The sequence below is a fragment of the Ailuropoda melanoleuca genome, chromosome 14 (genome assembly GCF_002007445.2).
Source record: "Ailuropoda melanoleuca isolate Jingjing chromosome 14, ASM200744v2, whole genome shotgun sequence".
Lineage (NCBI taxonomy): Eukaryota > Metazoa > Chordata > Mammalia > Carnivora > Ursidae > Ailuropoda > Ailuropoda melanoleuca.
Window position 1 is genome coordinate 70207813 of NC_048231.1, and position 16717 is coordinate 70224529.

Here is a 16717-nt window from a genome sequence, read left to right on the forward strand (position 1 = left end):
ATCTATCTATCTATCTATCTAACATCTATCTTTATCAGCTAGCCATGCTCCTGATTTCCCACTAACACCTCCTCTTTCAATCCAGTACCACATTGTTTATTCTTTCTATGCCCCTTTCCATACTCGTAACTCCTGTGAGAAACCTGGCTTCTGTATCTTCACCAGATACTTATTTGCTCAGCTCCTCCTTCTGGAACCAAACCCCTGTTGCAGCAGCTGAAGGCTCAGCCTCACCCATGCCAGTTTCCCCCTCCCTCAGGAAGAAGAAAGGAGGAAAGGGAAAGCCAGCACATTACATTTTTAGATGGCAAATTAAAAGATAGAAAATTATAGACCTCTCTCAGCAAATAGGTGAAGAACTGTGAGGAGTCTGAGGTTTGCCCTCCTTGTAAGCTAACCAGATAGCCTGTCACAGTGTTCTCGATGCTGGCAAAAGACACGAGACTCCTGGGTCAGAGACAAAGGGCTTTATTACTGACAGAACAGCAGGCAGCATGAGCTTCATGTTTGTGTTGCTTCCCTGTGCCCCCCCAAGTCCCAAGAGGGATTACAGAGGGGCCCAGGTGGGTGCTGTGCACATGGCTGAGGAGCCCGTCACTTAGGGAACTGTACTCATAATGGGATGTGAGCAAACATGCCATGCTCAGGAGGAAGACATGATATACTGGACTGGGAGCAAACCTGCTCTACCCAGAAGCTTGTATTCACTGTATTTATTTGTATTCGCTCTACAATCATACTCATAATGGTAGTTTGCAACAAAAAGGCAGTCAGTGCTTCTGCTCCTTACAACAGACGTGCAGAAACAAGAGACCATGAAGATCGTCTCCCAGTAATGCATTGTCTTCTAAAAAGTTATTTGTAATTCAAAACACGTTTTGCTATAGAAATAATGTGATTTCTGGGCTTTCCTATAGAAATAATAATTAATAATAAAGAAATNAATGGTGATTTCTGGGCTTTCCTATAGAAATAATAATTAATAATAAAGAAATAAATAAGAAATAATGATGGTGGTTTCTGGGCTTACCCGTAAAGGCTTATATAGACCATAATATTGCAGAGCTTGAGTGTTGGACCAACAGAAGCAACTATAGTCTGTGGAGAGACTATTTGATATGAGAAAAATTGAAGGGAGAGGTAAAGGGTTTAACATCTATGGATCATCTGATATATTTTAGTTGCTTTACATTTTAGATTTCATTTTAGCTTTTAGCCAATACTATGAGAAATGATAATAATGTCCATCCTACATGGGACAAAGCCAGGACTCAGGAAGGTTAGGAAGTTGTTCAAAGCTAATAGCACTTGAGATAGGATTTAAACCCAGTGGTCTCTCAGTCTCCAGAGTACCCCTACCCCTCATCACACGATATTTCCACTTCCTGAATACAGGGCTCACTCCACTTGAGGTGAAGCTCACCTTGACATTCTTCCTCCCTGAGTTCTCTGCCCTCCCCCTGTGCCCTGCAGCTCCTCTCCACTTTCCATGGTGCCTCAGTCTTCCCTGAGGTCCCTCACTGGAAGACCCACCCCAAAATGCCCCTTAATTAAAAATTATTTCCCACTCTTCATCACCCACTATTGAAGTTTTCAGGTTCTTTGGGTAGCTGAATTGAATGCTCAGAGGAAAACAATTGGATGAAATTGATTCACAGTTCAAGAAAGATTGTCTCTTAACTATTTCAAAAGCATTTTTTTCTCCTTTGCCTATGCTTTTCTTCCATGGAATGCTGGTTCCAGAAGAGCCTTCACTGATGGGGCTACGGTACATGTGCTGTCTCATGCAATGCTGTTAGCAGCTAAGCCGTGAACAAAACTCTTCCGAAGACCTGGCCATACTTCATTGAAATGTTATTAGTTTTTCCCTAATGCCCTTTTTCTGTTCCAGGATCTCATCCCAGATGTCATATTATATTTAGCGGTCATGTCTCCTTAGGCTTCTGTGGGCTGTACCGGTTTCTCAGACTTTCCTTGTTCTTGATGACCTTGACAGTTTTGAGGAGTACTGGTCAGGTATTTTTTAGCATGTCCCTCAATTTGGGTTTGTCTGATGTCTTTCTCATGATTAGACTGGGGTTATGGGTTTTTGGGGGGAGGAGGACCACAGAGGCAAAGGGCTAGTCTCATCATATCAAATATCATATATCATATCATATCATACCATATCATAGTACATACTATCAACATGACTTATCACTATTGATGTTAATTAACCCTGATCATCTTGTTGAGAGAATATTTACCAGGTTTTTTCACTGTAAAGTTTCTCCTCCACTCCCTTTCCGTACTGAACTCTTGGGAACTAAGTCAGTAAGTGTAGCCTACGTGGAAGGGGTTGGGGGTTATACTCCTTCGTGAGGGGGGAACATCTACATCAGTTATTTGAGGTTGTTCCATAGGGAGAGGTAACTTCTCTTATTTATATATTTGGGTATTTATTATTTATTCCATCATGTATTTATTTCAGTATTGACTCATGAATATGTATTTTATATGTTGGGTTATAAGACAATAGTAATACATCATTGTTCTTATTTTTGCTCAAATTGTTCCAATTTTGGCCAGCGGGCATGCTTTCAGCTGACTCCTGCACCCTTTTGACATACTCCCATCATTTTGTTTTTTGAGTATTTCCTTACTTTTCTATCACCACCAGATGCTCCTGATCCAGCCCTAGAAGCAACCATTTCTCCAGTTCTTTCTTATTGGAGAATGGTATTAGAAGGCAAGAGCTATCTGGGCAGTGGGTGTAATTTACGTTTTAATTTTGTAGAAATACGAAGAATTCAGGAAAACTTGTACACTTAAAGTGGATCAACTCAGTGACCATGCCAGGATAGCTGCAGTTTGTGTGAGAAATATGTCTGTAGCATGAGGGTATAGAGAAAGTGAGAGTGATGGAAGTCTGCGGGGAGGGGAGCTTCGAGGTGGGGTGGAGTGGAGACTTACTTTCCATGCACACTCTTGTGTTTTCTGAATATTGCTCCATGCACACACATTACCCATTTAAAAGACAGGTTGAAGAGGAGAAGGGCAGGAAGTGGAGCTGGAGGGTGAACGGAAGGTATCTCGCTCTCACACTGTCTCCTTTGCTTCATCTTCTTTGCTTTACTTTCTTTTCTTCCTTCATGTCCTCCTTCCAGAGTATGTGCTGAATTCATGAAGTCTGTCTGTACCTGTGCAATAATGCAAAGACCATTTTTGAGGAGCCCTGCCCTAAAATGCACTTACCTTTTTGTTTAGGTGACCAAGTGGCCTCTAGGAAATCAAGGGCTGCTGTATGACCGGAGCTGGATGGTTGTGAACCACAATGGCGTGTGCCTGAGTCAGAAGCAGGAGCCCCGGCTCTGCCTTATCCAGCCCTTCATTGACCTGCAGCAAAAGGTCATGGTCATCAAAGCCAAAGGTGTGAAAATCTGGGTTCATTTTCACAAGTCAACTGTCAAGAGTAGCTTTTATACTCCTATGAAACTAAAACAATTGGTTTTCCTCTACAAATATTAAAATAATCCTAAAGTAAGTGAAATGTTGTCTAAGAGACAACACAAAGTTCTTGCTCCTTCTGTTTTGAGAAATTCCTAGAGAGAGGTAAAGATCTGACAATTCACTCAGGAAATAAAGATGTACAAAATTTGAAATTATAGGTTTTTTCACTTACCTTCCCTTTATTTCAGTCACTTGTCATAGTACATACTCAAGGTTTAATTCTTCCTTGTTGATTTTTTGTTATGAACTATCTAACATACACAGAAGTATAGATCAGCTCTGTCCAATGGAACTTTATGTGTTGATGGAAATGTTCAGTGTCTATATTGGCCAAGTTGGTAGCCATTGCTTACATGTGGCTATTGAGGGAAGTGTGCAGGTCAGTAGTTTTTTTGTATATTCATGAGGTTGTGCAACCATCACCACAATCAACTTTAGAACACTTTCATCGCCATGAAAGAGAAACTTCATACCCATTAGTAGTCACTTCCCATCGCCAGCCTCATCCCTGGTCCTTGGCAACCACTAATCAAATTTATTTCTTTTTTTTTTTTTAAAGATTTTATTTATTTATTCAACAGAGATAGAGACAGCCAGCGAGAGAGGGAACACAAGCAGGGGGAGTGGGAGAGGAAGAAGCAGGCTCCCAGTGGAGGAGCCTGATGTGGGGCTCGATCCCATAACGCTGGGATCACGCCCTGAGCCGAAGGCAGACACTTAACTGCTGTGCCACCCAGGCGCCCCCACTAATCAAATTTCTGTTTCTATGGATTTGCCTATTCTGGATGTTTTGTGTAAATGGAATCACGTGGTATGTGACTGGCTTCTTTCACTTAACACTATGTTTTCCAAGGGTCATCCATATTGTTGAATAATATTCCATTGCATGGATATACCATTTTGAAAATCCATTTAGTAGTTGATGGATATTTAGATTGTCTCCACGTTTTGGCTATTAGAAATCATGCTGCTGTGAACATTTGTGTACAAGTTTTCATGTGGCCATATGTTTTCCATTCTCTTGGGTACATACCTAGGAGTAGAATTGCTGGGTCACGTGGGAACTGTATGTTTAGCATTTCCAAGGTGGCTGGCTGCATCACCATTTTACATTCCCACCAGCAATGCACAGAGGTTCTAATTTCTCCACGTCCTCAATACCTGTTATTTTCCGTTGTTGTTTTTCAATAGTCCTTGTAGTGGGTGTGTAGTGGTACCTCTCCAGCTTTGATTTGCATTTCCTTTAGGACTAATGATGCTGACTATCTTTTCTTGGGTTTATTGGTCATCTGTCTATCTTCTTCAGAAAAATATCTCTTCAAATTCTTTGCTTATTTATTTTTGAATTATTGAGTTGTAAGAGTCCTTTCTCTATTCTGTATACAAGTCCCTTTTCAGATCTATGATTTTCAAATATTTTCTCCCATTGTGGAGGTTTTTTTTCATCTTTCTGAAGTCTCCATTTTACTTTTAGTCTGTCTGCCTGTATCATGATATTTAGAGTGAGTTTCCTGTATCCAGAATAGAGTTGGCTCACGCTCTTTAATCCACTTTGACAATCTCTGTATTTTTACTGGTGTGTCCTCTTGGGATTTTGATTGTAAAATCACATATTTTGTAGTCATATGTTTGCAATCATATTTTGATTATAATACCATATATTAATTTCAGAAGAATTTGTATCATATAGTATTGAGTCTTTTATTTCTAATAGTGTCTGTTTCCTTTTAGGACTTCTTTTATTGCTCCAAATTTTAATATTTTCCAGAAATTTTTATACCTTTTTTTGCTATGTAAATTTTTTAAAAATTAATGAATGAATGTATTTATTTTTGAGAGGAAGAAAGAGAGAGAGAGAGCACAGCGTGGAGCCTGATGTGGGGCTCAATTTCACAACTCTGAGATCATGACTGGAGCCAAAATCAAAAGTCAGACACTTAAGCAACTGACCTGCCCAGGTGCTCTGCTATGTAATAGTTTATTGGAATATTTTTAATACCGTTTAATGCATATAGAGACACTATTGATTTTTGTATATTAATGTTTTCCCCTTTACTTTTTCTGAATTCCTATTAGTTTTATTAGTCAATCTGAAGATTTTCTCTCACATTTTCTGTGTAAATTGTCATATCATCTTCTAATAATAATAGTTTCATATCTTTCTTTCTAATTTTTATTACTCTTCTTTTTCTTATCTTACTGCATTGTCTTAGCCTGCTTGTATAATGGTGAAGCAGTGATGGAAGATATCCTCCTTTGTTACTGATCTGAATAGAATGCTTTTAAAGTTTCAAAAGTAAGAATGATGCTTACTGTAGGTTTTTGATAGATTTGTTTTACCAAGCTGAAATAGTTCTTTTCTTATTTAGCCAAATGATGACTAATGGTCTATTCTTATTGAATGCTCTTCCTGCATCTCTTGGTTATCATATTTTTTTTCTTATAGTCTATTATTGTGATGTCTTATGTTAGTAGACTGTCTAGTAATAAATTGTCCTTGGACTCTTGGGGGGAAACACTACTTGGCAATGATTCTTTGATACATTGATGGATTTGGTTTGCTAATATTTTGTTTGGTATTTTTGTACCTATTTATTAGTGAAATTGATACATCACCCTCTTTTACTGTGCTTTTCTTATTTAAGTTCAGGTATCCAGGATATTAACATACAAAAAGAATTGAGTAGATTGCTTCTCTTTATTTCTATTCTCTGAGGCATAAAAATATGTATCATGATTATGTAGGGTTTATCCCACAATGCGAGGAATGGGAGAGAGAAAGAAAACAAATATACGATATTTTTCACTCCAAATTAGCAGCACTTTGTGAAGCCATGTGGTGTCGCCTCCTACCATGTATCAGATATTCTGCTCACTCACAGGGGACTCCCACATTGTGGGTGGAGTAAGGGCATCTTTTGGCAATGCATGACAACACAAATTGAACAATAAACAGTAAAACAAGACATTATAATGGTTTCATGCGTGTGACTTGTCACTCCCAAAGATTCTAGCCATCTTGAGTCCAGACATCAGGCTCTTTTATTTCTCTGCGTCTCTGAGCTGAGCACAGGACTTAGTACATATGGAAAGAACTCACTCCCCATGAACTTTTTGGGGGCCCTTGAATTCAATTCATGGTTGGACCCCAGATTTTGTTGCCTTAACCAGAGGCGTGCAATGACTTTTAGAAGGCAACTGAGGGCCAAAGACACTGGATTTATTTAGAGCCTTGTGTAAGGATAGAAAGAGGGTGTGTACAGGCCCCCCACTGCCTGCCCAGGGAGTGCCATTGTCCACATGCTGTCCTCCCTGCTCTGGTTACTTCCTCATAACCAGTGTCCCAAGCTCACTTTACTGCTCTCCCCTGTGGGTGCATACCTGGCACTGTGCCATTCTTCCATGCACACCCTTTTGACACAGAACATTCCTTCTCCAAACTTCGGGAACATTCTGGATTAGTAATTCTTCTGGCTTTCCCCACATGGGGACAGGAGCATGGAACTGGCTGTGCACCTGTAAGGTGCAGAGGAGCAGGGGACACAGTTTGTGGAATACTTAGTACTCAAATTGTTCCATCTCTCCCTTTGTCATGGTGAAAGCCCCATTGTGATGGGCAGGGCCTGTGCAGCAGGCATGATGCAAAGCTGGTGATATGCCCATTTCTTGTGCTCTGTGTGATGAAGAAGGACTGGGATGGGCAGGGATACAGGTGTGCATGACATGTGCATGCCCGAGGGCCAGGATGGGTCATGCTGGTGAGCAGTGTGACTGGCAGCAGTTCTGAGGAGGCCGGAGGGCTCAGGAGGGTCACACAGGAGGAGCTCCTGCTTCTAGCATCCACAGAGTAGGGGCCGCCACACATTCCATTCAGGCGTCTTGGCTTCATGCCTTTCCCTGGACTCTTAAGGACTCACGGACAACAAGGAGTGCAGAGTAGCGAGGGCCTCAGCAGTTCCAGCCTTTACCAGAGGTCTTTCATTCCTTAATGGCATTGGATCAGTTTCCTCTCGTTTCATCCATGTATTTCACTCTGATTTTATTTAAAGAATAAATAGCGCTTTAGCTGGGTAATGGGTACATGAGTGTTAACTATTATTATTCTTTAAACTGTTTCATACTTATGCTATATACTCTTTCATACTTATGATACATGTAACAATGAAAAAAAAAGCTTCCCAACCCTACTGAAATAGTAAGTTTTATTCCTATCTGTCTGTCTATCTATCTGTCTATCTATCTATCTTTCTTTCCAGGTAATGACGATTGGTACAGGAGCCCATTTTGATGCTGACTCCCATGGGTTCTTGCGAATTAACACTCTATGCTGATATCTTTACAGAATGAGCCTTCATGCCTGCCTATTTCTAAAGGACTTAAGGTAGCTTAGAAAACAATGACCTTGGGATGTGGAGTTGTCCAGAGGTAGAGAAGTCTTTTAAGGGGTTTATAGTGTTCCAGCGACTGTGGATGCGACTGCCCGAGTGCAGAGTCTTCCATGAGAAGCCTCTTTGATGTACATACGGTTGGTGGTCTTGATCACGTGAAAGAGAATCTCAGTTATAAGGAGATTTCCAAGATCTGGCCAGTGATTTGATCCAACCAGTTTCCGGGGTCATTACAGTTCTTGTGTATTTCATGATACTTTCACTTAAATAGTTGTTCTTTTTGCCTAATAATTAATCTGTCTCTAATCTTTTTCATTAGGGATGGAGCCTATAGAGGTGCCTCTTGAGGAAAATGGTGAACGGGCTCAGATTTGCCAAAGCAAGGTCTGTGCGGACAGGTGAGAGTCTGCGGCAGGTGAAACCCTCAGATCCATCTGCAGGTGGCACAGAGGGGGAAGAGAGGAAGGCCCTGTAGATTGGTCCTCAGCTGCACCCCGTATCCAACCGGCTGCCCCTTTCCCTTCACAAACTCACTCTGACCACACTGCTCCCCACTGTTCTTCAAACCTACCAAACGTGCTCCTTCCTCAGGATGCCAGCAGAGAGAAATGGAGCCATTTAGGGATACCGGCTGTTTTTTATGAGGCTCATTTCTGGTTGTACATTTCATTTAGCTGCATTTGAGAGAAATGCTCTTTTCTGGCTATTAAAGGGGTAGATAGGTGTCTTCTGCTCAGAACCGTAAGTGCCCCAATTGATGAAAATGGACTTTCATGCAATCTCTCAGAGCATTGGAGAGAAAGTGCAACTAAATGAGGTTTCATTCTATGCTTCCTTTTCCAGACACAGGTAGGCAGCTATTTGCTCCAATAAAAATTAAGGATATGACAGGTTTTCCATTCTATCTATCTTGTAATCCCAATGTAGGTTATTAGCAATTTTGCATTATAAATCCTGGTGATGTGTAGATTTTAAAGCAGTTTTTAAAAATTTAAATGCTTTAAGTTACATTTAAGAAGTCTCTAAGATTGCAGAGTTAAAAAAAAAAAAGCTGGATCAACAGATGTGCTTCTATTGGTAACTTGAAGGCATAGCGTTCTTTTCACAAACCAAACCCATTATTCCATGTGGTCTGGCCATGAGGAAAAATATTAGTCAAGCCCATAGTAAAAATCCAGAACATATGTCTGGGTTCAAGGGCTTCTTAAAGCAAAGAACCGCCCTGGAAGCTCTCAAATTCTAAGCTCTGTGGTATTCAGTGGCTATAAGTAATATAAACAAGGATTTTCAAGATGAACATCTAAAGCTTTCTATCTGATCTAAAGGCTTTGCACAAGCCCCAGCCCCCAGGTCTTCCCCTGCGTTGGCCATCCCCCCGCACCGATCACGCTGTCGCTTCAGACTTCTCTCCCTGGGATGCAATATCATATTACATTATATTTATTTCACTGTATTATATTTTGCAATCTAACTTTTTTGCTGTTTAGAATAAGAATTATTTAAAGGAATACTAAATAACATTCACCCCCCTCCTTTTTTTTTTCTCCCCCAGGGTAAATACTTATAATTGTGGAGAAAAAATTTCGAGCTGGTTGTCAAGGTTTTTCGGCCGTTCATGTCAATTGATCAAACAAAGTTCAGACTTTCAAAGAAGTGCAAAGAGACGGGGCAAAGGTATCACGTTTGGATGTGGTTCTTAGGGGACAGGAACTTGGGTTTCCCCTGGCATACTCCAAATCAGCCCGCGGAATGGATTTACAGGGCAACCTGCTCATGTGCAGAAAGCAGGGTGGCCTGCAGGACCCACGTGTGGTCTCCAGGATGACCCCAAGGAGGTGGAGGTGGGCTTCCAGCCAGCTGCTCCGCCACCGACAAGCTCTCTGTCTCAGTCCTCCCTATTTAGAAGCACAGTTTCATTGGGTTACATAAAAACATGGGTAACTTGGTATGTCCTCAGATCGTATGCAGGAACAAGAAAACCCGGTTTCTAAAGTCTTGGCTCTGCCACATGGCCGTAAGAGCTTGTCAAATGTTAAGCCTCGTGGTGCCTTGACTGGTGTAGACCCCAACTCCTTCCACTTGTAAAAGTGCTGACAGTTTTTCCTGCCAGAGCTGTTGTTATCTGAAGTGAGACAGCAGAGAAGAAAGTATCTGAAAGTTAACAGTACCACGTGGGAAGAAGAGATCATTTTCAGGTGTCTGCTCAAGCATCCCCTTCTCAGGGAAGCCTTGCTTGACTGCTCTCCTTAGAACCAGAGCCCCTACCGGAACCTCTTCAGTTCATTCCGTGTTTTATTTTTCTGTCTGGTACTTTTCCCATCCCAGAGGCCATGCATTTTACTCAGTTATTCTGTTTATGAGATTGTGACAGATCGTAAGCTCTGAGAGGACAGGAAGTTTTATATGCTTTGTTTGGGGCTGTATCCCCAGTGTCAGAACAGCATCTGGCACATAGTAGTTGCTCAGTAAATACTAGATGAATGAATGGATGGGTGAGTCATTGCCACATTATTGATTTGTGTAGGGATGACCTGGCTTAGTGATTAGCTCCCAGAGAGACTGGCTTGTAAATCCAAGTAGCATTTTGACAGTCTGGGGACCAGTGACTGGATCGAGGGACCTGGACAGGTGAACCTACGAATCCCTGAAAACATATAATAGAGAGAGGATTCAAAGGATATAATCTACTCGCACTTTCAGAAGTGTCAACAATTTGTCGTGTCAGAAGTAGTTCAATAATTTGAGTTGCTGTGTGATGGAGAAGGGGAAAAAATGTATGCTCATCCTAATTGAGGAGGTGAGCTGGTGGTGTTTGGGCACAGGTGAGCTTAGAGACGTGATGAAAGGGGAGAGAGAAATGGGCAATTCTGTGAGTAGGGACATGAAAGGAGCGGGGCTCGACAGGACCAGGGCCACCATAGAAATGAGCTGACAGAAAAAGTTCTGATCATTCCCAGTGCCTCCTGTCTACCTGGGGCTCAGCTGGGTCTTCAGGAGGCTGGCGAAGATTAGGAAGCAATGGTAATGGTCCTTCGAGATCTAAGTTTAGAAGCTATGGCTTACCAGTAGACAGTGACGTTAACATAAAGGTCACAATAAAGATCTATGCAAAGGGCACGGGTGTGGGGGAGGTGTCCCCCACACCTAGGTGAGTCACGGAGAGCTTCAGGGAGGAGGTAACTTTGGAGCTGTACCTTAACATGAGAGAGGAGTTTTCTAGGCAGAGAGAGGCAGGAAGGTTAGTCGGGAGCAGAATGGCGGGACTTGGCATTTCATGGGCGCAGAGAAGGGTTTAGGAAGGGTTGCATGTGGGGAGGGGCGCCCTGGGGCAGAGCTGGGGAGAAGAGATGAATGTTTGGCTGAGGAGTCAGTGAGCACTGTCTTGTGGTTGGGGGCACTCACTGAGGAACTCTAAGCTGAGGAGTTCTGTGAGGTCACGTGTGCTACAAAGACACTCTTGGCGTGGTGTGGAGGCTGCATCAGGGAGGGAGGTGAGGGGAGCATGGGGGCCAGGTGGGAGGCAGCAGTGACTGTCCTGGTGGGAGATGGCGACCTGGTGAGGTAGGTGGGAAAGGAAGTCTGTCCCTGCAGTGCCAGGGAGTGTCAGCTTGAGAATATTAAACTGCATGGATGCTGTTTATGGTGGAGTGGTCTCTGTTGGGCTAGGCTACTGGTCTTTGAATATTTTTACGTTGGTACACCCAAGAGGAACTTTTTTAGAGTTACACTACCTCCTTGGACATTTTTAGATTGTCATCTAAATTGGCCAGTGGAATCTCAATATTTAGTGGTTTGATTCTCAAGAGTCTTCATTTAAAAAAAAAATACATACGTATGGGCAAACTGCCTTTTAATGGTCAGAAATTTTATTTCTTTCCTTTTCCTTCTTCAATTTGTATTTCCATCCCACTTCCTTGATGGAATTTTAAGTGTTATATATTTCATGCTTGAAAATCTTTCTTTGATCACTCTATCATATTTATCTGAAACTATAGTTATATATAAATAGAAATATATACACATTTTTCAAGTTTGCTGTGATCATAAGAGTCTGTTAGGTATTTTCTAGGATGAGTCTTTAATAGTACACAGTTTATCAAAGCAATACAAGATATTACAAATTTTGAAAAAATAGTTAATAAACATAAAAACATTGTTGAAAATGAATCTCTTAATGTGATGCCCCTGCCCCACCTGCTGCTGCCATTAATTCCCCTGTCCCTGAATGACTGTCACCTGTGCCCAAGAAAGCGGGTGCTCAGCACTGATTCTTCTCTGGAAAACCTTATTTAAGTCAGTAAAAAGCTGGGGATGAAAGGAATTTGGTGAACGCACTGTCACTCAGACCTTCCTTCTGAGGCACGTGATTAAAGCACAGGGATCTCACATCAGGATTACTCAGACCGTCTGTCTGTTGGCCCCTTAATTAGGTTGGGCAGTTTTGTGTAGAGTGAGGAATGGGAACCCCTCTCACCTGCAGGAGGCTCATTCACTCGCTCTGCTTTAGAGGCTTGTATTTTCTCAGCACAGACGCCAGGGCTTGGAATGGGGCTTTCGTTTTCCGCCCTGGAGAGGTTTAGCCCCCGTGGCAATGCGTCTTAGGAGAGGTGAGGGAGCCTTCCTCCGGGGAAGTTCAGGAAGGGCCTTTGCAGAGGGGGCTGGGACTCCACTCCCTTCTCTGGCACAGCCGTTTCAGCAAAGAGGACCTATGGAAGTAGCGGGTCTGGAGAGCAATTCTCTTTAAAGTATCCATTCTTGTGTACTCTGGGTTCCACGAACTTGGTTTGGAGACAGCTAACTTGGCCTTGGCCCGGCTCACCTTTTTTCACATCTCGTTAAGGACAGCGATGCCCAGCCTGCAAACGGTTGACAGAAGCTGCTAGTGGTTCTGGGCACACTTTTCTTTTACTCGTTTTCTATTTTTTTCCTTTCGGTAGTTTTAAAACTTGAATTAATTCATTCTCTTTCTTTCTTTCTTTCTTTCTTTCTTTCTTTCTTTCTTTCTTTCTTATTTATTTGAGAGAGAGAGTGGGGGGAGGGGCAGGGGGGGAGAGAGAGAGAGAGAGAATATCAAGCTGACTCCATGCTGAGAGCCTGCTGCGGCTGGATCTCAANAGTAGTTTTAAAACTTGAATTCTTTCTTTCTTTCTTTCTTTCTTTCTTTCTTTCTTTCTTTCTTTCTTTCTTTCTTTCTTTCTTTCTTTCTGATTTATTTATTTGAGAGAGAGAGTGGGGGGAGGGGCAGAAGGGGAGAGAGAGAGAGAGAGAGAGAGAGAGAATATCAAGCTGACTCCATGCTGAGAGCCTGCTGCGGCTGGATCTCAAGATCTTGAGATCACCTGAGCGGAAACCATGAGTCAGACGCTTAACTGACTAAGCCACCCAGGCGCCCCTGTATTATTTGTTTCAAAGTCAACATCACCCACTTGCCTGATGAGCAAACCAGCTTTTCCTGACTGGTCTCAGAAGATCTTCCTGGGCTTCTGGTCCTCCTCAAGGCATCTCTTTTGACTTTTTTTGGGGGAAGTCGCCCATCCCCCACTCCCTCCCATCTCTCCTTCTCTAAATGTTGTCTCCAGGTCTTCTTTGCTGGACCAATTTCACTTCACCATTTCATTATTATTTTTCCCCCCAGATTATTAACAGAGTATTCTAGGAGCTCATTTTCTTTCTGTTTCTGAGAGGTTTGAGCCATGCTTAGAACATTATTATTATTTCCAGGGCAGTTTTTTCCCTTGTAGAAATAGTGTCTTCTTTTTAAAAATGCAAGCTAATGGAAGCATGATTCATTTGTATTCCAAGAAAGCAACTCTTCTTTTTAGATTTCTTTAAACTTTTTATTGAGGTTAAGTGACATATAACATTATATTAGTTACAGTTGTACAACATAATGATTTGATATTTGTATATATTGAGAAACGATCACCACAATAAGTCTGGTTAGCATCTGTCACCATATATAGTTACACATTTTTNCTAATGGAAGCATGATTCATTTGTATTCCAAGAAAGCAACTCTTATTTTTAGATTTATTTAAACTTTTTATTGAGGTTAAGTGACATATAACATTATATTAGTTACAGTTGTACAACATAATGATTTGATATTTGTATATATTGAGAAACGATCACCACAATAAGTCTGGTTAGCATCTGTCACCATATATAGTTACACATTTTTTTCTTGTGATGAGAACTTTAAAGATTTACTCTCTTAGCAACTTCCAAATACGCAGTACAGTGTTGTTAACTACAGTCACCATGTGTACATGATATCCCTATGATATATTTATTTTATAACTAGAAGTTTGTATCTTTTAACTCCCTTTACTCCTCTTGCCCACCCCCACCCCCTGCCTCTGGTAACCACCAATCTGTTCTCTGTATCTATGAGCTTGTTTTTTGTTTTGTTTTTTGTTTGTTTCAGATTCTACATACAAGTGAGCTCATATGGCGTCTCTGTCTGAGTTATTTCATTTAGCATAATGCCCTCAGGGTCCATCCATGTTGTCACAAGTGGCAAGATTTCATTTTTTAAAAATATTTATTCATTTTAGAGAGAGAGAAAGAGTGCGAGCGGGTGGGGGGAATACAAGAGGGGTGGGAGAGAATCTCAAGCAGAGAGATGCAGGGCNATTATTTCATTTAGCATAATGCCCTCAGGGTCCATCCATGTTGTCACAAGTGGCAAGATTTCATTTTTAAAAAATATTTTATTTATTCATTTTAGAGAGAGAGAAAGAGTGCGAGCGGGTGGGGGGAATACAAGAGGGGTGGGAGAGAATCTCAAGCAGAGAGATGCAGGGCTCTCTCTTACGACACTGAGATTATGACCTGAGCAGAAACCAAGAGTCAGACGCTTAACCAACTGCGCCACCGAGGTGCCCCAAGATTTCATTCCTTTTTATGACTGAGTAATATTGTATACATGTATCTACATATTACATATGATATATGCATATATAATATTGTACATATATGATATGTGATATATAATATATATGTATATATAATATGGTACATATATGTGATATATGATATATATGTATATACATATATCACATCTTCTTTATCCATTCCTCCATCGATGGATACTTAGATTGTTTAAAATGCTCCATCACTTTTANTATATATGTATATATAATATGGTACATATATGTGATATATGATATATATGTATATATGTATATCACATCTTCTTTATCCATTCCTCCATCGATGGATACTTAGATTGTTTAAAATGCTCCATCACTTTTAGATCAGTCTGCCAGTACAATGGCCACCCTTTCTCTGGTGAATGAAGCACAGTATTTGCTGATTAACAGATCCAGTGTTTTGGAGCTTCAGCAGCAATTAAATGCCAGGTAAGACCCTTTGCCTTGGGAACAGCAGACAGACATCACCCACTTGACTCTGGGAGTGAGCCTGGCACCTACCTGCGGAGTCACGGAGTCCAGAGGAGAGACTGAGGCCCCGGGAAGTTACAAACCCCTTAGGTCCAGTTCCCACGTCTCTCTTGATGCCTTCATGATGCTTAGTCAACCCCAACTCTCATTTTTTAATCATTCTATTTCTTAATATTTTCTTTAATTGAAATGAACTTGACCCAGTTTTGTTGCCCACCCTCGCACCACTCCCTGTCCCCTAGGAGCCTTGCCCTACTTCCACAGTCATTTTGAGTGAAAAGGAGAGTGGTTGTGAAGGCTTCTAGAGTTGTAGCTAGAGATATTATTTGTCTGTATCATCAGACAGAATAGCACGGCTGCCTGCTTACTCCCACCCACTGCTCTAGAAAGGGTTCGTTCAATCCCCTTCATTGTTCTTTAGAGGAAATTGAAGTCCCAAGGTAATCAGACCATCAGAGAAAAAAAAAAAATCACCCCACTGTTATGTGAGAGCTGGCACCCGCTGCTCATCCCTAGTTCACAGTCCAGGAGGGGTGTGCGTGAGCCTGTCATCACGAGCAAGGGATCCTGTGACTCTCCCATGCCAAGTGGTCCTGGGCACGTGTGTGCATACTCACAAAATATAGCTTAATAAAAATGACACAGATGGACTGTTTTTAGTCATTCCTGTTTATAGTCATTGGCAAAACCACACAACAGAGGGCCGTGGCCCAGCTCGCCCTCCTTGGGTACATAAGTGTGATGCAGCTGCATGGTCCCTGGGTGTTCACTGAGCTATCCCAGCACCGAGGGACACTCCTCAGGTCCCCAGAGCCCTGGAAAGAGCAGGGCAGCGGTTTTCTGGGATTCATGGTGTGGAAAACTAGGAGGTGGAGACAGGCTTTCGGCAGTCCTGGTTCCTACCAGGAGCGGACCGTGTTTCCTACCAGCTGGTTGAATGCAGGGCTGAGGAGCAGGGAGTCAGTGGGACAGGTGAGAGGACCAGCCTGTGCCTAGTACCCAAGAGGGCTGCTGGGGGATCTGGTTGGTGCGTCTCTGTTCTACTTTCAAATTTGATGGACTCTATAATGCATATGCTGACCACAATAGCTTTTGAACATAAAATTTTTCCTTTTATTTCAAGTGATTCATGATGTTCTGATATCCAAAAGCACAAAAGAAGGGTTTGTAACCTGGAGGGTAAACCAGAATCAAAGGATTTTAGGACTGGAAAGTGCCAGCCCTTGCATTTCAGATGAGGAAACGCTTGTTCTCCTTGGTCATGGGAGTTGCACCTAGTGGCAAAGCTAGCCCTGGTTCTCCTGGCTCCTGGCTTTTCACACACCATTCCCTGCTTGGAAGGGGATACGGCCTTAACCTCCACCAGAGCCTTTCAGTTCTGTTTCCAGAGAAAATTCCAGTCATGCTTAAGAATTTCCTCCCCAACTTAAATTT

The 16717-nt window shown here is 42.0% G+C and overlaps 1 protein-coding gene across 1 annotated transcript in view; it reads left to right on the plus strand.

The window, feature by feature from the left end:
• MOCOS (molybdenum cofactor sulfurase) overlaps positions 1-16717 on the plus strand; it is a gene marked incomplete at its 5' end in the record, with an annotated part of 77547 nt that overhangs the window by 54107 nt on the left and 6723 nt on the right. The window contains 4 exons of the mRNA XM_034642202.1: positions 3247-3409; positions 8197-8275; positions 9430-9551; positions 15136-15241. Coding sequence (XP_034498093.1) covers positions 3247-3409; positions 8197-8275; positions 9430-9551; positions 15136-15241 — 470 coding nt within the window. The remainder of the gene's footprint in view (positions 1-3246; positions 3410-8196; positions 8276-9429; positions 9552-15135; positions 15242-16717) is intronic.